The 23,727-nt window shown below is 38.6% G+C and overlaps 1 protein-coding gene across 4 annotated transcripts in view; it reads left to right on the plus strand.

Annotated features, from left to right (window-relative positions):
* PIK3C2G (phosphatidylinositol-4-phosphate 3-kinase catalytic subunit type 2 gamma) overlaps positions 1-23,727 on the plus strand; it is a 313,307-nt gene that overhangs the window by 273,309 nt on the left and 16,271 nt on the right. For all 4 annotated transcript variants that reach the window (XR_002436670.1, XM_021390880.1, XM_021390901.1 and 1 more), the window contains 3 exons: positions 1,379-1,487; positions 9,725-9,800; positions 16,814-16,908. Coding sequence is in view for 3 of the 4 variants with exons in the window: in XM_021390880.1 (XP_021246555.1) it covers positions 1,379-1,487; positions 9,725-9,800; positions 16,814-16,908 (280 nt within the window). In the remaining variant the exon portion in view is untranslated. The remainder of the gene's footprint in view (positions 1-1,378; positions 1,488-9,724; positions 9,801-16,813; positions 16,909-23,727) is intronic.

The following is a 23,727-nucleotide window of genomic DNA, read 5'->3' on the forward strand; positions in this document are numbered from 1 at the left end:
CAGCTGTCTTTCAAAAGGCCAGCCAAGTGTCTCTTGCAGTATATTTTGCTGCTAGCTGCCTTTTTAGTCATTTGTCTGAAGTCTTCAGTTATCTCTTGAGATCTGCTGGATAAATCAGGTTATACCAGGAAAAAGATGCTTGTAAGCAATAAACTGTTAAGTATTTACAGTGGCAATGTAACATGAAATATGACCAGATCAAAGCTTCTACTATTCTGTATCACATGGATTAGTGGGCATAAAGCAGAATATTAGTTTAACAATCCCAATATTAGTAATCTATATCATAAAACCCATTACATGCAATTTAGCGCAGATTGCTTTTCTAATGCTCATTCAACCTGAAAGAAATAGTCCTTGTCAGGGCAAGGTTAGTGTAAATTGATAAGTGTACTGTTGCCCAGAGAAGCAGTGGATGCCCCATCCCTGGAGGCGCTCAAGGCCAGGTTGGATGGGGCCCTGGGCAGCCTGAGCTGGTGGGTGGCAGCCCTGCCCATAGCAGGGGGTTGGAACTGGGTGGGCTTTAAGGTCTCTTCCATCCCAAGGCATTCTGTGATTCTATGACTGCTAAAAATCTAACTTTTTGACTGATATAACATACATTTTTTTTCTAAAACACAAAGATGATTCAAGTGAAAAAAATGTTGGATTTTGACATTTTCACTCATAACGTTTGAAAATTGACCTGAGACCACTCTGTGCCTACATAGTTGATTTAGAAAATTGAAATGGAATTCATCTTAATAAAAATTCTATGGAACATTGCTATTATTACTGTTATTGCTTTTGTTGGGATTGATTTTGTTATTGTATTGATAGTTTGTTTTCATATATTACTTTTATTGTAGTCGTGCCTGAAATTACATATGGAATCAGGTACCAGCTCTGAAAAACTTATCTGCACTCTAAATACTAAGGTAAAAAAAAGCAAGCAGTAATATAAAATGTCACATTGTTGCTATAAGGCTTAGGCATTCAACATTCAAGGCTTTGAATAGCCTGAGCCTTGAGCTGAGATGTGTTGTGCTATGCGCTATGCAAAAAAAATGTTCTCCTAGTATCATAAAGAACAAACTTTTAGAAGTATTTAGATACAATAAAACACAAGTAATTGCCTTACAGGGTTTTTTAACATACATATCTAGAGTAAACTTATTTCGACAGAAAAAGATTGCAGTATGAAACAGAATATCATCAAATTATCAGCAGAAAAGAATGAGAATCAGAGGGTAAACAATCCTGTGGAAACTGTACCCATCCCTTCACCTACCTGCAAAACATCTTGGAAATATTTAACATTGTTCTGTTAAATAGAACTGGAAATATTTTCAGCAAATGGAGTACAAGAGTAATAATTAAAAATATTCTTCTCTTGCAGGTTTCCCCAGTCCTGGCATATGCCTTTTACAGATCTTGAACATAAAAGAGTGAAGGATTTGAATCTCTACCTGAAGCAGCTATTAAGTGGATCCAGAAAACTGGCAAATGTAAGCACTTCCAATATCTGTTTTATTTGCATGTAACTTTCAGTAGCATTGTACAAAAAGAATCTGGACACTTTCCATTGCCTCATTTGAAAAAAAAAATGCCATAAATGACACTTCTAATGCAGTAATTTTGAGATGAAGCCATTGTAACATTCGTCAGAGCTTAAGACAAAACAAGAGTGACTGAAAAATAGTTTTCTTTTTCAGGCAGGATATTTTTCAAAATAACTTCTCTTCCTCTGCTGCCATCCAAAAGTAATGATTCACTGTATTTTTGACAGTAAGGAGTAGGTTCTGAGGAATATGATGGCTAAAACAGGAGTACATTTTGAAATATTGAAGAAGCCCAATTTTGACAGTTTTAAAATGAGAAGTTTTGTTCTTTCAGACCATAAACACTCTTCATTTCAAAATTTAAGTAACATATAGAAGAAATGGCTTTACTAACAAATGGAAATCAGGATACTTCATTATTATCAAAATAATACATTATGTCCATTAAAATGGTCAGGTTTTTATTCATTCTTTTCTGAGATTTCATGTTTTCCTCTTCTTTCAAAATGGAAAGTTGCAATAGTGACAAAAACTGACTCTTCTTTGTCTCCTTTACACACCTCAACACTGTGAAAGCCAGGACCAAAAGCATCTCAGAGGTCTTTTCTACCCAAGCACTGCATTAAATAATTATGTCACATCACTTCTGAAGTTGAATTGCCAATTACTGACAGCAACACCAGAGTCTGAGAGAAGTGAGTGTCTTCCTTTGACCAGCAATAGTCAGGAAAGCTGTTGGGTGGAGAGGAAAAAGCAGTGATTTATGTTAGACCCTAGGGTTGCATAGAGGCTAGTAAATTAAGGAAGCCAGGGCATGATCTCCCTGCTATTTCACTGGTAACGTGTTCTCTAGTAGAGCTTGGGGCTCTGCCAGATGGGCCTTATCATGTCCCATGGCCCCAGGGCTACAGCACAAACTCAGTCTGGTTTGGTTTAATAGCATCAACAGTCTACAGTGCCAAAAGGGGCTATGGTGGGATATTTTTTCTTCAAATGTTCAAGCATCTTGTAGGAAGGAAAAAATGTTTACTGCCTACCTATGTAACTTTCCCAGATGTGTCTCTGTAGCGGGGATTAAAGAGAAAATTGCCCATATGTAAAGCAAACATGAGTTTTATTAGTATTAATAAAAATTCTGTGCCGAGTTGAAATTGAGAAGATTTTCCAATGATAGTTGTTATGTGTTTCACAGAGTTGCACCTAATTTAACACAGGCAGCTGACTTGGGTGTTTGACTCCCATAACTGACTTTGCCAAATAAACTGCATAGATTGAGTTTAATTGTTGCATAATTTCTGTCACTCAAGGTAGACTCATCGGTTTGTTTGACATTAGCAACTTTTGGTCGCAGCTGAGGAAAAACAGATACAAGGCAGTGACCTAGTAATGGAGAGCTCTCTACCTTCAGCTGTGCTCTGGGCTGCTGCAAGGTACATGAATTTTCAATTTGGACCAAGCATTGCTGTGTTGAAGCCTGATCTGTGGTTGAAAAAATTAAACTGTTTAAAGCCATGGGATAGTAATAAAAACATTTCCCAGTCATGCCTAGATGCTCTCCTCTCCCTCCTACTCCATGATCAGGCTAATAATCAGTCAGAGCATGCTGCCTTGCAATGGGCTTCCTAATTCTTCATCTCCTTCCTTTATGACTGTGGAGCTGGGTGAATTTTTCCAGTGTTGCTGCTGAAACACTAGGACACAACCATGAAAATGGTATTTGTAGGAAACTGTGAGCAGATCTGTTTGAGAGCAAGTGCTGGTGTGGCTCTAAACTGGTCCAGTGGAGCTATACAGACATGCTGGACCATTCAGCTGCTGAAAGCCATTCAAGTCTGGTACAGCCTGCAAAGCACGAGGAGAATAAAACAATTATGTGCCAAAGAAGACTGTACTGGTGGTATGCAGGACTTGGAGGGGGCATGATAATAAATGGAGTAGGGAGCAGATTGTTTCCATCTATGAAGTGCTATTGCATGCTGGAAATCAGCTTGCTAACCGCATGCATCTAGCACGCAATTCTAGATAACTGTTAGAATTATTGATACCTTATAAACATTGAATCATTATTTTTACTTCAGTATGCTTCTCCTGCTGGCAGATGAGAGAAATTTAGAAAAGACAGATGTATCCTGACCCACATAGAAAAAGGAGACCAGACAGTGGGTAAATTCCTTTGTACTCCCAGCTGAAGGATTCTTTCTCACTTCTCCCTTTGGTATGACTTTTTTAAAAGTGTCACTGCGTCTTCTTCATTTTAGTCTGAGCAGAAAGCCAAGCTAGGAGGCTTTCTTGATAAAAATAAGCACAATTATTTTTTCTCTCCTCATGCCTAGGACCACTTTACAGTTAAATTTGTCCTTTTTCTCAGATTACTCGGGAACCTGACCGAAACCATTTAGGGAGATGTCTGTTCTCAAGCATTACCAAACTGTCATTCCTATGAAAGAGTAAAACTGTGTAGGAATTAATAATTAATTCAGAAATTGTAGAAGAAATCTTGTAAGATTCGATGCCTGAAGAACAGAGTTCCCTGTACTTTCTCAAAACAGTCATTTCTTCCTTGCTGAATTTACTTTAGCTCTATGGTTTCCTGAACCATTGTCTGCGATGATACTAAGCCAAAAAGGGAAGAGTTGTTGTTTCATTATTAAATAGCCTTCCTATCACTGTATTACTGTAAACACATTACTCTGATTGACTGGACATCAGCGACCACCTTTTTTCAGCACCAGAGTGTTTAGTCAAGTCCACACAAGACTGACTGCACACTTGGTTCTGCCAATTAAGTAATTAAAAATCCTAGAAATAAAAAAAGAATTGGATTATATCCAAACTCATTCCTCAGCCATGCCTTAAGTGCATGCTTTTCAGTCCAGTCTAAGTTTTGGTTATGAAAATCGTGTTATGATTAAGAGTAGATCAGAATGTCACCAACCTTTTCTGCTAAATTGATTGAACAAAGGAGGATATGTGGGTAAAAGCTGCCTTCTCAGTTATACTGTAGCTCAAATGGAATTAAATTTTTCTTCAAATTCTTATTTGAAGAACAAAAACACCAAGCCGCAGTTCTCCGTCCCTGAATGTTAGTATTAGATCCAATAAGTGCTGAAACATCAGCTGGAGAAATATTTGCTGGTAGGCTAGTTTAAATGTGTAAATGCGTGCTTATGCCCATTTCTGCCTGAAGAATTTTATCAAGTCTGTAGTTTACTTTGATTATAAACCTCATTCACTGATTTCTTCTTAGACATTTGTTGAAGAGTTTCCTAGAATAGGAGTGCTTTTTTTAAATTCAGGTTAACACTCGGTTATAAATAACTGCACCACCAGACTACGTACATGAACAACAAGCTGTATTCATAACATCAACCACTAAAACGCAAAAGTCAATTTTCATATTGAGTCATTTGGGGCAGGATCAAAAACGTATTTCAGCATCTTTTTAAGTTTCATTCTACTCCCCTCAAATCAATGGCAATATATGTGCTCACATCATCAGAATATTTAGTTTTGTACTAGCTGCACTGTTGCTAACTGACTGATCCAGCTGAAATGTTTGGGTCTTTTGGATCAGGATAAGCAAGGCTGCATATTCAGCACTGTTTAGGCTCTGGGAGTTTTACTTCATTAAATGGCAAAACAACCAAGTTGTGCCACAAACAATAGGTGAAACATCAAGGAAAAATAAATTGAAGGTGAATAACATGGAGGATGACAGAAATACACATTTACAGTATAAATAAAATCTATTGCAAAAGTCAACTGCTGCCCTGTACGTTTACATTTTTCTCTATTTCACTCATAACTCCAATTGAGTGATGGTCTGAGTGGAGATTGCAGCCCAAATCTCAACATGCGTAAATTAGGGCTGCCCTAGTGGCTTGTCATTTTTATACAATATTGTAGGAAGTTGCCTGCTCACTGTGGACACAAAAGCAAGGTAAGTCTCCATTAACTGAGTCTGCTCTTGGCCCTAGTGTCAAGCAGCAGCATGTTAGATATTGACTAAGCTGAATGTTTTCTTGCTTATCTTTAAAGGACAACTTGCACCTGGCTTGGGAATTACAAATGAAAATATAAAACTGAATCTAAAGCAATGTTCAGTGTAGCAATGCTGTGTATTTGGTGCGACCAGGAAGCTACTAACTTTCTATGGATAATTTCCCCATCTCTCATTATTTAAAAGAAGCGGCATTTAATTTGTGGGTATTGTTATTGATAGTACAGCTCAGACACTATATAGATACAGTGATCTTACAAAACTACATAGCCTTAAATAAGCATATGCTATTTGTTCCATATTTTTCACATCAGTTGGTTTTGTGTGGGAGTGTGGTGGACAGGGATGTTTCAGGTGGCTCTTTATCACAGTGGGTACTGCTAATGGCAAAGAAGTGTAGCAAGTGTAGGTGAACAGTAAGCTAATTAGTACAGAGAGATGAGCTATGTTGAGTTTTGCTTCTATAAAAATTTTCTGTTTAAGAATCCAAGCATCTGGAGAGGCCAGAGATAAACTGGGAGGCCAGAGATAAACCAGTGCAGGAAGGTAAGCAGTTACAGTGTATCACGTATGAATAGATTCTATAAAAGGTATTCTGGTTAGTTGGAGGCTATGTGAAAGGGCGCGAAGTCAAAGTAAATGGAAATGGTTGTAGATTACATTCACTCGTTTTCAAACATACAGTGAAAACCAGACCCATGGTGTGGTTCTGGAGTGAGTAATGTTTTAACAGTTGCTATAAAAGTAACAACATTTGATAAGAGCTTCCCATATTTCATTTGTATTTTATTCGCTGGAGCTACTTGAGATGTACAGAGCTGAGAAAATAGCTCCAGCGGTGCCTGTATGGAATGATATAACACGGTGATACAAAGTGCACCTAAGGTTTGTGGGTCCCTTAAACTCCCTCCGCTCCTTTATTCCTGCAGGCAGATATCAAGCAGAGCCCAAATGGGGAGGGTTTAAAGTCTTCTTTTTTCCCCTGTCCTCTCCTGAAGTAATAATAGCTGCCATAAGGTCAGCTTTTTCTGGTTTCTTTCTTTCCTGCTGCTCCTCCATCCCGTTAAAGTATAACAGGCGCATGGGTGTTCTCTGACCCCAAATCTACTCTAACACAGCTGAAAAGAAAGCTGAAAGCAGAGAGACTGCTCTTCTTAACAAAATTAAATCTGGCTTGAAATCTGGCTGTGTTTCACTAACAGCAGAGTGCTTTTCTAGTTAGGCTCTAATGGAGAGCAGTGACAGATTCTCCTGTGCTACAGTGGTGCAAGGATGTGTCAGCTCCCCTGATGCCACTGAAATTGCTTATTTCAGCTGTATCCTAGTGTAAGTGGAGGCAGAATTTGTCCCTTTTAAGCTAATGGCTGAATGAAGGTCATGTATGAGTTCTAACCAGACCAGCACTGGTGCACCTATATGTACCTGGCTGCTCCTCTAAAAATTAATATTTTGGGGTGATCTGGAAAAATATCTTTTAAATAATTATCTAATTGGGTAAGAATGGTTAGACAACTGATAGGACGCTTTCCTAAAAAATCCCAAGATGGATGGCATCTTAGGGAACTTCCATTTGTTGATTTCAACCTGATAATTCCAGAAGGGAAAAATAAAAGGTAGGTGAGTTCTTGTTGTCTTCTTCAGTGCCTGCCTGTCTAGCAAGACTGTCACATGGTCTCTTAAGATTCCCACCTATGGTCACATGTCTTTGTAACAACAATTGTTTGTTCAGAAGCTGACTGTGTCTGCCTAAATATTGTGTGCACTTGATCACACGTGTTCAAATCTCTGATGGGTCTTGTCTTACTTAGCAATGTAATTAATGTATACTTAACTCCAAGCAAGTGCTTCAGTCTTGGACTGGAGTCCAGTTGATTGACATCCCATTGACTTCAGTGGGATTTACGAATCACCTGGAAGTTCAGCATGTGCTTTGGTGCTTTGCTGAAGAGGGGTGATCTTCAGAAGGTACTTACACACTTTGCTGATGGAAATCTGCATGAGTGTTTTGTGCAGTACACAGATTAGTTCAGAGACAAAATGCTGTCTTCTGAGTATCAGTGTGCAGAATAACTAGCGCAGCAAACCTGTAAGAGAGCACCTCCATTTATTCATAAGCACTGTGACCTGGAGAGACTGCTAAATCTGCCCCTGCAGTCTAGCCTGTTTTCTTTTGCCAGCATCAGCCTTGCTGCTTCTCCGTGTGCTTCAATGCCTCTTGAGTAAGATGGACACTCAGAATGGGGATTCTTTGAATTTAGTGCTGTGGCACTGCAGTGTACGTGCCCATCATGTGCCCAGTGTATGATCTGCACCAATTCCCCTTTGTTTCTAAACCAAATGTCATTTGTTTCAGAGTGTTCTTTCCTTTAGGAATGAGAATTTGGAACTCTCACCTGAAACAAGCTTCCCACCTCCTGTTTACAAACCACTATTTGATATATGTTCACTTATTGCTGAAAGAATAAGTGGAGAGAAGGCAGAACAGCAAGCTGTTCACTGTGGAACTTTTTATTTCTCTTTCAAGTCAGTGTACCCTTCCTTCCATCTCCTGCCCACTTCTCTCAAAATCTTTCAGCTCAAAGGGCTACTTAAGTTTCTCTGCTTATTCTAATGCTGTCAAGTAAAGGCTGAGCTGCCAAAAATATATTCTTTCAACCCTTGAGATTTCCTGCCCTCGGGACTTGTGCTGAAAGAGCAAATGGAGCTCTCACAGTGAGTAACGTGGCTTTTTAGAGCTGTTAAAAGCTGAAGCAGGTGCATGGAGTTTCTGGTATAAGCTGTCCTCATGAGATGAGGAATAATTACTCATGCTTAGAGCAGACAGGTATATTGGCAGCCTACTGCTAATATCTTAATGATTTGTCTTTCAATTCAAGGAAAATAATTTTATTGGCTCATCTTTTTATTATTATTATTTGCTTTTTACGAACAAATCAGTGTGGGAGGAAAAATTCCAAACAGCGAAATGAAAAATAAAAGACAACTGCTAAAATAAATCCAAGTTGCCTAATTTTATCTCCATGCTGCACATACACTTCTTGTTCTTCTGTCTGCTGAACCCACATGTTAACTCCTCACTATCTGCATTTGTCACTAAGCTCTTCCTTTTTTATTTTCCTTGCACAAATCATGCCACATCTTGTCAAATAGAAACAAGACAAATACTACATGAAATACATCTTGTCGATAAGAGACACATTTTCCATGGCCAGGAAAAAAGCAATGGTGACATTTTAATGCTAGAATCTGGAAAGTCTCTTGTTCAGCCCATTTGTTAGTGTCAGTCCAAGTCGCATCAATATAAAGGTAGCAATTGTAACAGTCTTAAAGAATGGCCATTCTGAAATACGGTTTATAAGCAAGGTAATAAAATGTAATTACTGTCCACCTTTGATTCAGAATCCGTACAGTTCATTTTAGAATTCACATTTTTTATTGCCTTGCACAATACCCAAACCTGGAGATTTGGTTTATTGTTTTAATTCTCCACAACTAAATGTAACTACCTGTTATATATGTTTACAAACACAGTACAGGGAAGTACGTAAAAATAGAAGGTATAGTGCAGTACATAAGGTGGATTACTCCTTGAAACAGGATGGTGAAATATGACCATGCTTTCCACTCCACTTTGGTTTCTGGTAGGAATTAACTCTGTATGGACCTTTTCCGAGTGAGTGTCCATTAAGTCTCCAAGTGAGGTATGCACAATATCCAAAGGGGGCACAGGTTAGGTCAGGTGCTTGGGGCTGGTCCTGTGCCAAGGACAAGTTTCACACTGTCTGCAATATTTAGAAAAGGTGTTCTGCTGCATTTGTTTTGCAGATGGGGTACTATAAATGTAGTTGCAGCTGCTAACACATATATGGAGACATTGAAGATCCAGTAAGAATGCAAATATATGGCCTACACTGCACATCTCTTTTTGGAAGTGTGTTGGTAGAAAGGGGTGAGGTAGGCATCAAAACGGCCTCCCTGAGACAGTGGTGAGATGCACTACTGTCTTCCCAGTGCCTGTGCGGAAATCATTCCCTAGGGTTCCTGCCCGTGATCGGAAGGGAAAGGCTGCCCTTCATTGCTGATTCCAATATATACACTGCCTACCAGCAATCTGCTCTGAGACAACTAATTCAGGGAACAGTGTGCATACAGTATTCCCCAAAGTATTCTTATTGTCTTTCAGAATGAGCTTGTACTCAGCTTCTTCCTGAATTGGTCCAAACATACCTTGGCAGAAACAGCATCGTCTGTGACATTAGGTATGTGGATTACCAGACTTATCTGTTTTCTAAGAATGAATTCATGAGTAATATTGTATACAGTAATGCAGAGGTGAGTAAAGTGTTTAATGTGGCGATATTTTTTAAGATGTATAGATTAACCAACAAATACTTCCTGACTTCTCAAAGTGTCTGAAAATGTTTTAGCGATGTGACCTGTAGCTTGCTTTCACATTGGCATATTCTCCTCAGCCTTGCTTCACTTCTTTTTGAATAAACATGCCTATATGCAAAGTAAACATTTATTTAGACAGACTGTGGCAGGCTTCTTGTTTTACAAAACAAAAGTTTCAGAGAAGGTTCCAGAGGAAAGGATTCGAGTCATGACAAACCACAGTGTGTACTTGGACAGGAAAAGAAAATTAGTGGTGACTTCAAAAGTCATTTTCAGAATGAGTGGAGCAGGTGAATAACAAAACATTATGTTAATGCTTCTGCATCCATTATTAATGATTGTGGTAATTCACTTCTTACTAAGTGACATTCTGCATGTTCCCATAATGTTTAACCTATTTCCCTCTTCTGTGCAGCAACTAATTTAATCTAATCTCTGGCAGTACAGCATTAAGAGCCCAAGCATAGGCCATATAGACTAAACTATGAATGTTTGTTCTCTTACACTGCAGTAGTTCTGCAATGTAAATAAACTTCAGCAGTCAGTTTTCAGGCAAAATAAAATCTCATGCAGAAATCTGCAGATGCACTCTGCACCAAAATGATTCAGCTGTTTTGTCCTCCAAGTGACAGAAGGTTTCCAAGATGACCAGTTAGCCACATTTCAGAAAGTAGCTCAGCATATTTAGTTTACATGTTAATTTATTAACTCTGAAGACAGGAGCTTTATTAACTCCTTTGCTGTGGCCATTCTTTTTAATTCATGAGAACAAAATAATTCCCATTCTGTTTTTTCAGCCTTTGGAAGACTTCTCCTGTGTTGAGTTTATTTGATTAGGATATACCATTATCATATTAAATCCATAATGACTACTGGAAATTACTAATGGTTGTTCTAACTTGTACAAAAGAATGAGAGGATAATGTGAAGGTGGCCTAGGTGTTAGAAATATACAAAGCTGGATCTTATCGCTGAATCTTATCTCGAATCAGAAAATCCAAACCAGAATCTAACTTGAAATCTGAATCCATAGGCTAACATTCTAACATTAGTTGCCTAATTACTACAGAGGATCTGGGTGTGAGTATCTTCTGCAAAAGCATGAAGTCAGTCTTCAATAAAGTTGCAAAATAAATAAGTCTCATACATCTTAACAGTGGTGTCCTGAGACAATATAGTCCAAAAGGTGAGCCCTTTTTCTGATTATCAATGACATCAAATTCAGAGAACAGAATAAAGAAACAAGGGTAAGAACGTGATTAGTGGGTGTTTGATGAGAGCTGTGTGACAGATAACCCAATCTGCTGATTCACTATGAACTCAGTGGACCTGTTAGGTAAAGGTCACCACACGGTCAGAAGAGATTAATGTAGTATAGTTACAGAGGCATTTTCTTCCTCCTCAGAAACTCTGCCTTTTAAAGTTTGGACTCATTCATTCTAGGTTCAGGACAAAACCATTGTTTAATAGAAAAAAAATCTCCCTTTGGACTATGAATAGATTGCTGACATTTATTAATAGAATGCCAGTAGTGCACAAAGTCCAAACCAGGGCTTAATAAGTTTAAATTCTGTAGAAACAAAGATCAAGAATTTGGGGCTGAGTTGCTTTGGATATGGCACCACTTCTGATCAGCGAGGAAGGGATTGCTCTCAGCACAGAGCTGAGTACAAGTGTCATGAACTGGAGTGAACTGTGGAAATGGATGAGCTTAGGTGCGTATGAGTTAGGTCAGCAATGAGACCACCAGCTGTGCACTGCTAATTAGCCATTTGAACACATTTCATACACATTACTCTACACTTTGCCCCTTGTCCTTGGAGTTAGATTTCTGCATTACCCCAGCTAGCTAGCTGACTTACACCGATATGGTGTTGACATTCAGCACACTATTACAAACTGTCCTTTGAGTAAGAGAAGATACGAGTCCATCTAAGCCAGGAGGATTGCAATCAAGCCAAGCTGCCATATAACACACAAGGGGTTGCTGGGAAGGACACAGTTGGCCCTAGGGGCTCTTGTTTGCTGAGATTACCCTGGAACACTTGATTTGAAAGAAAGCCCTGTAGAAATGGTGTTAGTAGAGCTGGGGTGGGAAATAATTTCATTAAGCCTTCAGGAAAAAGGCAATTTCCACAAAAACAGTGCATCCTTCACCCAGAGATTTTGTTGCTTTATGAGCTTATAAGCACCTTCATTTTTACCTATTTTGAATAATAACTCAGGTTTAATATGGCTTTAGTACAGGCCACAGCTTTCCATGAGCCTGCTGTTTTCTCTTTCAACCTTTACACAGGCAAACGTTCAGTCTTTTAGTTAAGATCAATGTATAACAAAGCCAATGCCCAGTAGAAGTGTGTTATGAATTTTGATCAAGATAGCATCCTTCTTTTATACAGCTTTAATTTACAAATGTTGTAGGTAATTAAACTTACTACAGTAAAATAAAAATTAAAATTTATGAATTTGTACTGTGCTCCTAGCAATGAAGAGATTAAAAATCAGTGCTAAATTTACTGTGACATGAATACTGATTCAGTATTCCCAGTGGGGCGGATTCTGAATTGCACTGAATATTGTCAGCATTTCATTATACCAAGCACGCTGCATGGGAGTGAGAGCAGATATCAGGAATGATTTCACAGACAGACTTTTTTAATATGGCCCTTAAAAAAAAGAAAAAGGAAGAAACAAAATCTATCTAAATATTGTTTTTACATCAAACTGTATTTCTTATTTATCTTCTCTAGAATTTTTATCTCCTGAAAATATGAGAAATTGAGATTGTTTTGCCAAAGTTATAAAATTAAGAAGTTTTTGCAATGGGTTATAACAGTTCACAACCCAGGTCCAGTTCTGCCAGGTATGATTAGTGTTGCGTGTACGTCAGTGGGCTTCTGTCCACATAAGCGCTGTGGAGAAATGGCTTTGTGTCCTCTTAAAGCAAGATCCAAGGTTTTAAAAAATCAAAATGTACCATATGCCTTTCCATGGAAATTCCTAGTCCTTGTGAATGCTCTCTCAGGAGAGTAGCCTATTATGTTCACCTTATACAGTTTTCTAATCTGCTGCAGTTGCTCATTCTCAACGTAAAGCCTTTGCCACAAGTTGCATTCCTGTTTTAGTTGGATGTAGGCTGGTTTGCTGGCCACAAGCACCTCTTGTTGGCTTAGATGATGAAAGCTGCGACATTTTGTTAATTAGCATTTCCATATTCTTTGCAGTTCATAAACAAAATGCAGTGTATTAAATTATTGTTTCCCTATTGATTTAATCAGCGTTCCGTGTAACATCTTCCTCGCTGCTTCTATTTCTCATACAGTGTGCAAAGCCTAATGCAGATTTGTTTTAAAATGCTTCTAGTGGAAACATTGTGCAAAATATTTAGATCAAGTTCTCCATCGTGCTAGAAAAACTGTTTAGATGAAGAAAAGAACTACGTAACTGATTATTCTGAAGATCATTCCACCTTCAAAAGAAATTAAATTTGAATACTGATTTCCTTAATTTTTTCATCCAAAAAGAAGAATAGACCCACAGTTTTCCAGAGTTTATGTTCTGTGATGAAAGAAATTATAAACTGGCACAGTGTTTGAGTTTCTGTGCAGTTGGGATTGGCAGCTGGCATTTACTCCTGAGTGCTGGGACATGCAGACACCAATCATATAAAAAAATGTTACAAACCCAGCTCTGTTGGCAGTCCAGCTCCAAGGTCCTTGTTTGATATGTGACAAGTTTTCCACTGACACCTGTGAGTGAAGAACCAGTCCCTGGGAGGAAAATCTTACTTCAGCTGAAGTCAGTGAAGCTTTATCCTGTATCTACAGCAGACTGGCATTTGGTCCTTGCATATAATGGAGTGCAAGTAGAGCGTGACAGTTCCTAAAAATGCAAGTCTCAGCTCAAGTCCATCTGCCAAAGCTGGACAGACTGGAAGTAATTATTGTATGTGTATTTTATTTTTATTTGAAGCTAAAACCACCTAGACTTCAAAAAGGCTACAATTTAGCACTGAAAGTGGGAAAACATAAACTATGACATCTGAGTCTAGCTAACAGAAACTGTTGTCTATTATGAAATATAAGCAATAGATGTTTCTTCTGTGTTTATCAGTTTTCTTGCATTTTGCTTTTTTTTCCATCCATTTTCATCACTGTAGGTCTGATGAGTTTGGGTTTTTTGTTGTTGTTTTTTTGTTGTTGTTGATTTTTTTGTTAGTGCTCAAATCATTACATAGCAAGAAGAAATATTTTGGTAATATCCATAACCATACAGTCTGTTTTACATAGTCAACTAGAGATGCATTTTCATCGTCCATGCCTTTCATTATTTTCAGCCTGGATAGAAATTATTTGCATTTGTTTTTTCCGAAATGAAAATGCCAGCTTCCAAAGAAGATATCCTTCACTGGGTATAAACACTCAGCTGTGGTTGCACTGGTAGGAGATAAAAGGCAAAATGTACCATTGAATTCAAATGATGTAATTCAGCCTCTGAGCTCTGCTGCTCTTGCTAAACTGCTCAGGATGACCCACAGCAATTCCCAAAATTAACAGAGCCCCTCAAGAGAATTGTACCCTTACATTAAAGCAGAACGCCCTTGCATTACAGTCGTTATTGCCCTAAGATTCAAAGTTTCCGATTGCAACTTAATGGCAAAAGTCCACAGAACTTTTTTTTTAAATGGTGACACAACATAGCATGGCAGGGGCTGGGAATGGGAACGATTTTTGTGGGCTTTTGGTTACCCTGGGAAAAAAAAACTGTTTCATACAATTTTTCTCACTTTCCTTATCCCTCACGGTCCTGCTTTGCATTACAACAAATGAAATAAGGTGCAGTGTAGTTAAGTGATTTGTCACATCTCATAGGGGAGAATAAAAAATGAAGGGCTGCACTTCAGTCTTCTAAGTCCTAGCTCAGTGATTTCATCATAACATGTCAGTTCTTCAAAAGTCTGTTTCAGGCCCTTCTCTAATTAGAGTATGATTAAAAATATATTTTTGTAGTCTCCAAAGGGAAGAAGCTGGAGATGGTTTCCTATTCTAAAATTCCAGTCGAAACATCAGAAACTCAGAAGTGTTGATATCCAGACTGCCTGGAAAAAAATATTATGGCAATTGTATGTACCCACTGTTATTTTTAATTAATTTGAATTCCTTTCCTTAGGATAAATGGCAGTTGCACTAGCTCTCTGGCTGTCAGTAGTACATTACAGCACTGTAATTCTATCTGCTTAGCAGTTATTTTAGCCTCTGTTCACTCCAGGGGTTACACATTTGGTTTATTCTCAACGTGGCTTATTTTTCACAACTTCCCCTCTGCTGCTTCCTCTGCTGAACAACAGAGTGAAGGCTGAGAAAAGAGGTTTTGATTTCTTGCCCTCACGACCCTGGCTGTAACAGCTCTCGTACACATGTGGAAGGGAGAGATGGAGAGTGCAAAGGAGTGCACAGGTGTCTGCTGAGACTGAAAGGCAGATATGAGAATCCTGTCTGCTACTGAGGATGAACAGTCCTGATGCTAAAACACTTCTTTTTTGCAGGTGCATAACCTTAGTGTGTGACGGCAGTTCTTTCATGCTCACCTTCCTTTCTCATTCCCTTCACTTTTAGTAAGATAAGAATTAATTGCTGCTGATTGTTTTGTCTTATTATCTCGCCTTGTGGTGAGTTTAAGGTTGGTGCTTCATTGGCTGATCTGAAGACATGTGCAGGGGAGCAGCACTTTATGTTTGAAGTCTTCAGGTCAGGTACATTTCTAGTAGGGAGGAAGGCAGAAGAGAGCCCAGCTCCTTTGAGATCACTGTTTCATTGTAAGGTTAGCAGAATTAAGTTCTTATTGTTCCATCTAAAGTAAATATAGAATACTGTATGCAACACAGCCTTGGTCTCATTAAATGAATCCCTGTTTGTGCAAGTAGAAACAGGCCAGTTCATACAGGCCTTGTCTGGGCTGCCACAGTGTGGGGAGGGCCCTGGGCCTCAGGCCAAGTGGTGCAAACTGGCTCATGTCCTGTGTGCTCAGCATTAGCAGTGCAGAATAAGATGGTCAGAGAGATACCAACGAGCAACTACTGTGTTTTCTGTTACCTAGTTCACTGTGGTAAAAAACATCTTTATTTTCTACTTTGTCTCTGTGGGGCAGGTAAGCCACATGTCCCTGTTTAAGGACACACCTTTTTGGCAGTGAAGACAGCTGACTTAATGCTTCCAAAAGGAAGAAAGAACAGGATATGCTTAGTCATTTATTCCATTTTGTGAGCCTGATCCTTCTTGCCTGGAAACTGCAAAATGCTTTTTTCAGTGGAAATTGAGTCAAACTCTGTAAATTAATTTTAGTAGAAATTCTGTGATAGGAGTGGGTTATTTGAAAACCACCCTGAAACAAGAGAAATAAAGAATAAGGAAGGGAGAATTTAAATCTTTGAGACACAGAAGTTGTTATTGTAAATCTGCAGCTGTTTAGGCACTGGTCTGGAAACTTGCATTTGTGTGGTTTTTTGTTTTATTTTGTTTGGTTTTCTGCTGGGAACAGAAAAAAAAACAGATGGAAAAATTGCAGCAATACTGATTAGTGTAATAAAAAAAAATCCAGAATTATTTTCAACAAAAAAATAAATTTCCCACTGAAATTCAGATTGGCGGCAATTAGAAAACAAAAATCCCACTGTCAATGTATAAAAAAGCAAGAGGATGAGAACTGCATGTCTGACCACTCTCTTGATCCCACTCGCTGCCAATGTTTTCTAATTTCAGTGCTGATTTAAGCAGCCAGTGGTTTGTTGTATGTATTAGTTCATGAATTCTGTGCTATGTTAAACATCCGCTTCTACTAAACTGTTTACTAAACAATCAAACTGTTTGGCCTTTTTTAGGTCCTCAGTCAACTGATGATACACCTGGAGTACAGTTAGTCATATCCTATGAGGCCACTCATCTGACAGTAATGTTGAAACACATGAGGAACATTGTAAGTATTTTCATCATAATCTATAACTCTTAACCCTTTGAATTTTTCAGAGTACTGTGAAAACATTAATCCTCCATCACAATTTCTGATATTAAAATAATTTAAACTCAGAATTATGATGATGCTTTTTTGTCATCATTTAACACTTAACTTTCTTCCCTAGACCTTGTTCAGTATGGTTGTAAGTATGAGACCTGTACAGAAGCCATGTTTGCCTAATGGCCAGCAATGACCTTTTCCAGGCCTTTTACAAAACCAGTTTTGAGGCCTCTTGGCCCTTTCAGCTGACACATTTTGATATGAGTGAGATATGTGACATCATGCAACATCACAGCTCTCTGTAGGACATCAGCTTGGTGCTGTCGATTATACTTAGACTTCTTTCAAGCCCCAAAGGATTGGTCTACAAGAAGGGAAGAGGTCAGCAGAGGAGGTAGTGGAGTACTTTAAGAAGCAATGTCTCCTGGTGCGATCACGCTCAGCTCTATAACACACTTTGTCTTGAGGTTAAGTGGGAAATACTGCGCATTCTTGGAGCCAAGGTATGCAAGGAGAAAGCTGGCAGAGCTCCCTCAGCACAAGACAGGTGAAACTGTCTGATGAGAATATCATGAGAGATCTGGCTGGATCTCTCAGCTGAGGTAGTGTGTCTGCTATTTTGTCATGTGTTCAGCCGCCTGGATGTGCTCTGGAATTCCAGGTTGCTCAAGTTTCAAGTACTGGCAATGGCAAAGGGATCACTATCTTTGTCTAACTGGAAGATTAAAATGTTTCTGAATGGTTGCAGGTTCCTATTGCATACATTGATGCTGCCTCCATCTCAGACTGGATTGCAATTGCTTTTCTTAAATGAGGTCAAACTAAGGAATGTGTATGAGACCAGATAATAATAAAACAGGGCTGAATATTTAATTGGTTATAGGGGTCACAGAATCACAGAACTGTAGGGGTTGGAAGGGACATGAGGCTTATGTAGCTTCAACTGTTCTCCATTTGCGACTCCAGCTTCTGATCTGCAACTCAAGCATATTCATTTTGGTCTATAAAATAACCATTAAGTTTTCTATCTTGAGAGACTTTTTTGTTTCCTATGTGCCACCTTGACAGGTGAGATCAGCCTCCGCTGGTCCAGTTTATATGATTCTTTTGGATGTACTTTAAAGCCCCCTTTATTTTTTTTTCTGTTGCGCTTTCTAACACTAAATAACTGTGTTAGACTTCTAGTTGGTGGAAAGAGAATATTTTAATGATTGCTGTGTTCATGTTGTTACCATGAGTTCAGGCAGGTAATGTGGAGATGTGTGCAAGAGCTACAGATGTTGGAAGCAGTCGTTCTGCTTGTTTCTGGATCCTGTGTTCTTTAACTTAGAACGTTCCAGTCATTTAACTAAATTGAAATAAATTATAATGTAGATGGCTGTGTATAGCAAAACTAAATCCGGGGTTCAGGTCACTTTAATGAAAGGGACAATAGAAATTTAAGTTAGCTTCTGGCTTTTGGAGGTAGTTGATGTAAATTAAATCCATTTCAGTGAGTTTGCAAAAAACTGGTAGAAGTCCAATTCAGTAAGACTAGCAGTGATTCATGGCTTGAAAACAAGGTGACTTTTTTAGCAGCCTAACTTAGGCAATCATGTTTTTAAATCCTGGGCTTCTGATTCCTTCCATCCCTGCAGCCATCCGTTGTTGTGCTTTGGGGTACTGTGATACTGGACTACCTTCAAACTAGCAACCTATTAAAGAAAGGTTCTTCGGTTCTTTATCCCATTAGTAATCTTCTCTGCTTTCCAGTTGTATAGATCAAGCTCTCTGACATGCTCACTTTTCTTTTTCCTTACACTTTCCATTTTTTTTCTAACTGATCAAGGATTTAAAAAGTATGCCAAGATCATATCTAATTCAAGACATGTTAAAGTGATTTCAGGTACTTTCAGTCTTTTGCACTAATTATTTTTAGCGGTTCATCTTAGCAATCTTGTTTTATTTTGGAATTTATAGTAAATTGGGTGTTGCTCTTCATTTACTTGTCACTTTATAGATTTTATGATGTGTTCAGATGTGAAAATAATTGTAATGGGCCAAATTAATCCCAAATATAGCCTCACAGAACTGACAAGGAGTTGTGATGCAGGATTCTGATCCATGTAAATGCATTTTATTTATTATTTATGGGAGGATAGTTCTATAGATTTTAATAGCTATAGATCCTGTTGTGCAAATGCTATATTAACATATGATGCACAAGATAATCCCTAAGGAGCTGGTGTTTATAGCCATTTTCAAGTATTATGTAGGTTATTTAAAGGAGGAAGTCAAAAGGGTGCTTTGCAGGATTTTTCATGAAGCTATCCCCATTCACATGGGGAAGAAAATGCCATAGCACTTTAGAGAGCATTGGTCTGGTGCAGACATGCCAGAGGACAGTCTAATGTAGGTGTATATATGGGTTCCATAGAGCAGACGCTTTTAGTCTGATGCATCCACACGTGCTGGATTTGCTGCATATCTACACGTCAGCCATCCCTAGATCTGCTTCCAGGCATCCTCTCCTGACTCACACCATTTCAGTCATACGTTATGAAAGACAGTCCTTGAAGAAAACTCTATTAAAAATACTTCAAAGACGAACAATGGAGTAGAATAGCCACAATTGTCAAAGACAGAAAAGCCATGATAATAGTAAGATGCAATTTTCCAAACATGTTTATTATATCATTTTAATTCAGCCTCTTGGGCCATTACTTGCATGCCTGAAACACAGACCGTGCAACACTGCACTTTATGCATAGGCCATGGAGGCAGTATTGTTTCAGTAAAATGAAGCTGGGTTGGAAGGAAACAGTGGTATAGCAATGACTTGGAGATGTTATATGGAGATACTGGGAGATTTTGCCTCTGAGTCTTAGAGGATGTGGCAGCAGAAGGGAATGAAACAAGGTTAGCTTCTTACACAAATGCGATAATACAGTAACTTGCAAAATGCTCTAAGTAGTCCAAGGAAGAAGATACAGGATCCAGGGTGAGGTTTGTTTTAGTGTGTGAAAGGACTTGTCAGCAAGGAGTGAGAACAATCTGACTGTGGAAGGCCCCTACTCAAAGAATGGCAGAAGTCAGGAGCAGGAGCACAGGGAGAGTACTAGGAAGTGTGCTTGAGAGGCAACATGAAAGGCATAGCCTCACACATCTGCAAAGAAGCTGTGGAGGTGGATTTATGAACACTGGAGATACACAGGTGTTGATCTTGAACTGTCCACTTCCATTTATGTACATTAATCAGCAGAGAAAATGGGGAATGTCAAGATTATAACAGAACTTACACAGAGCAGAGTATGGGCTAACTTAGTACTGCCTGAGCCAGAAACAGCAATGCCAACTGCTGCAATGCTTCTGGGCTTGCTCGTCTATTCAGAAAGACACCAGAGGAAAAAGAAGTAGCCATTTCTGAAATTCAGAAAAAGGTTGTTTAATATATTTCTTTTTGTGCTTCACAGAGAACAAGAAGGAAGCAGTGGTTGAGCCCTGGCTCAGAAGGAGGTGTGTGTTGTCTGTTGATTTCATTGCCATGACTTCAGGCATGCCCTGTTTTTCCAGATAAGCAGCTAAACTTTCAGTCCTCACTGCTAAACATTTTTGCCCATTACTTCTTGTGGACAGAATAACTCCTCAGGGGTAGTGGGGAGGAGAAAGAAAGCCAACATACCATGCCAATAAATGTAAAATGTTACCAGAATTTAGGAAAGCATGTGTGGGTGATGAACTCAGAACCAATTTTACAGAGAGAACATTTTCTGGAATTAAAATAAATTCCTACAGTACTCTCCAAAACTACTCCCAGCCTTCCTTCTTTAGAAATTCTGAAGCTGTCATGAACCTCTCCTGGTGATTAATGATTCTGGGATAGCTGATATATGGGTGATGAATTAGTAATCAGCGTTAAGCTTTAACAGACATCCAGCCTCTTTCCATTTCGTGTCCTACGCCATCCAAGTGCAAATTGCTTCCAAAAACATTTCTGAAATGTAGTAGTTGAAGTGCTTTGAGAAGAAAGGTGAGAGCCAAGCTTTCCCTACATGAGGGAAATGAAAACAGTTTCTAAACCTGCAGGTGCGGAGCTATAGCAAAGTTCCCAAAGATGGAGCAAGTAGATGCTTCACTGCTTTTGCTGGCCTTTTGGGTTCAGCTTGAGCTGCGTAAGGAATCGGAATTTTTTTCCATCAAATTTGGTCCCCATAATTCCTCTTGTGGGCCCTCTAGTATGTACACTTTATGAACAGGTTTGCTGATGAGACTAAACTGGGAGGAGCTGTTGACTCTGTTAAAGATGGAGAGATCTTGCAAAGAGATCAAGACAAAACAGAGAGCTGAGCAATTGCCAGCCACGTGGAGTTGAACAAGAGCAAGTGCCGAATTCAGCAGCTGGGAAGGGGCAACCCTGGCTGTAGGTATAGACTGGGAATGAGACACTTGTCTTGCTACTTTGTTGGTCCCTCAAAAGTAATGTCTCCTATTTGTTTCCATGGAAACTACAATGGATACAAAGAGCACAATAACACTATTTGAGAGAGCAGCTACAGAACATGATTTTTCAACATAGTCACTACCATAAGCTATGCATTTTTGCCATGCTCGTAAAAATCTGCATCAGCAGATGTAACCCACTGTTTCACAGGTGCCATGACAGCATCATTGCTAGGAAAATGTTGCCCACACAGTCAGTCTTTCATTGGCCCAAATAGATGGAAGTTAGAAAGTGCTAAATCTGGACTACATGATGGGTGTAGTAGGACAGTCTAACTAAGACTGGCAATGTACTTCATGATCTTCAAACTGGTATGGGGCCTGACATTATCATCTTGCAAGAAAAAAAGTTGTCGTCTTCTCTGGCCTAATTCTAGAAGTTCAAGCCTTTATCCTTGTCAGTATTCTGATGTGGTGGTCAGAGTTGATGGTTTGTCCATATTCCAGGAAATCCAGAAGGATCACCCTTTTCCTATCCCAAAAGGCAGTGCACATCACTTTACCAACTAAGGATTGTGTCTTGAACTTTTTCTTCAATGCAGAATTTCCATGCTGCCATTTGTTGCATGGTAAGAAAAAGTAGTGGGATTTTGGTGGGAAGGTTCAGTCTCTACTGCCATACCACCAGCATCCACTTCTGATGTTGTCAGTCAACATAATAAAATAAGAGGCATTGCTTTTGGAGCAACCCTTTTAGATTTAAATGGAAAATGTATTACATACCAGCAATGCAATGCCTGCCAATTAAATAAAAAGCAATGTTACACTCTTTACACAATATTATGAATATCTCCTGCTTTCTTTACTGAGGGTCACAGATTAGCCAGCAGGGATAGGGAGTATGTTTCGTAGATAAGCAAAGCCTGACCAGTCATCCAACAATGGAAAACAAGTGGAAAAAAATCTCTCTGAGTTGAAGAAAAGTTATTCAGAAAGTATTGGTGACAGAACAAAAGCAGAAATGTGGCAGATGTGGGAAAGTAAGACATACACATGGTGCTCTCCATAGATTTTTGCAGAAAAACAAAAAAGCCATTAAAAGAAAGTTCTTATACTAACTTCAGCTTATTAAAAAAATGGATTTAATTTCGTATTCATAGAAAATACTTTAAAAATGAATGCAAATTAGTTTAGACAAATATGTTCTCTTTTGGACTGAAAATTAGCTGAATATCTATAAACAAAGGCTGTTACTCAGCAGTAGTTGAAATATGGAAGAGTTAAGATATGGTTCTGTAGTGCAGAAATCACTTTTGGATTCCAACTTATTTGTTATAGAAGGTTTTTGACAGATACATTGTATGGAAAGGTATGTTATTATTTCTTGTTAAACCCCTTCATCTGTCACAGACACTGTACTGCCTTAACTCTAAATTCTGATTTCTAGTTTTTCAGTAATTCCCTATATAGCTAATCTGTTTTGAATCAAATAAAAAGAATGAGTTTTGTTTAACGATATGAGTGATCCAGGAGATGAAGGCAAACGTAAATTAAATTTGCCATCGGGTGCAAATGAAGAAAACGTTACAAATAATAGTAGAGATGGAGCAAGATCAAGAGAATAAAAGTAATTTAGAGAACACCACAAGTAGCTTGGGCAAATGAAAACTGTTCCTTCAGGGAGATACAGATCTATTTCCCATAGTAAAGTGAAATAAAACAAGCAAATGGTGAGACATGAGGTTGCTAGGAGAGATGCCAATGAGAAAGGTCAGATCCTGGTGTTATGACGCAGAAATTAAGTAGTTTATCTTTATAAGGCATTGATGCTAGAATATTGCTCTCAGGAAGCTTTTTAATAACTAGAATTCAAGTTCAAAAACAGTTCTCAGTAGGATTGCTTGGAAATGATTTATACTCCAGGAGTGATTTATTGTTACTAAAACTTAACTTTGTTGAGAACTGACTAGCAAGGACACAACTCAATTGTGCAAATATTTAATGGAGAATACAGCAAGGTTCAAGAGGAATTATTTAGGACGTTGAGCAAGACTGTAAGTAGAGGTAATGAGAAGTAATTAAGGAGCAGAAATTGCACGCGTCATATAACAAAATGGTTTCTAACAAAAGGAGGGTTCAAGCTGTAGAACAGTTTCCCAAAGAAGAGTGGGGGGGGGGCTCTGTACAGTTTCAGAAATTAAAAGTAGTCTAGATCAGGCACTTAAAGACTTCTTTACTAATTAAGAAGCTGAGGGATGTAGGCATATAATGCAGTTGCCATTTCTGTATGCATTTTACATTCATCTCTGCCTAGACAAGGAGAGAAAATAATACAAATGTGACAAAAAGAAACTGAACAAC

Source organism: Numida meleagris, chromosome 1 (genome assembly GCF_002078875.1).
Source record: "Numida meleagris isolate 19003 breed g44 Domestic line chromosome 1, NumMel1.0, whole genome shotgun sequence".
NCBI classification, from domain to species: Eukaryota; Metazoa; Chordata; class Aves; order Galliformes; family Numididae; genus Numida; species Numida meleagris.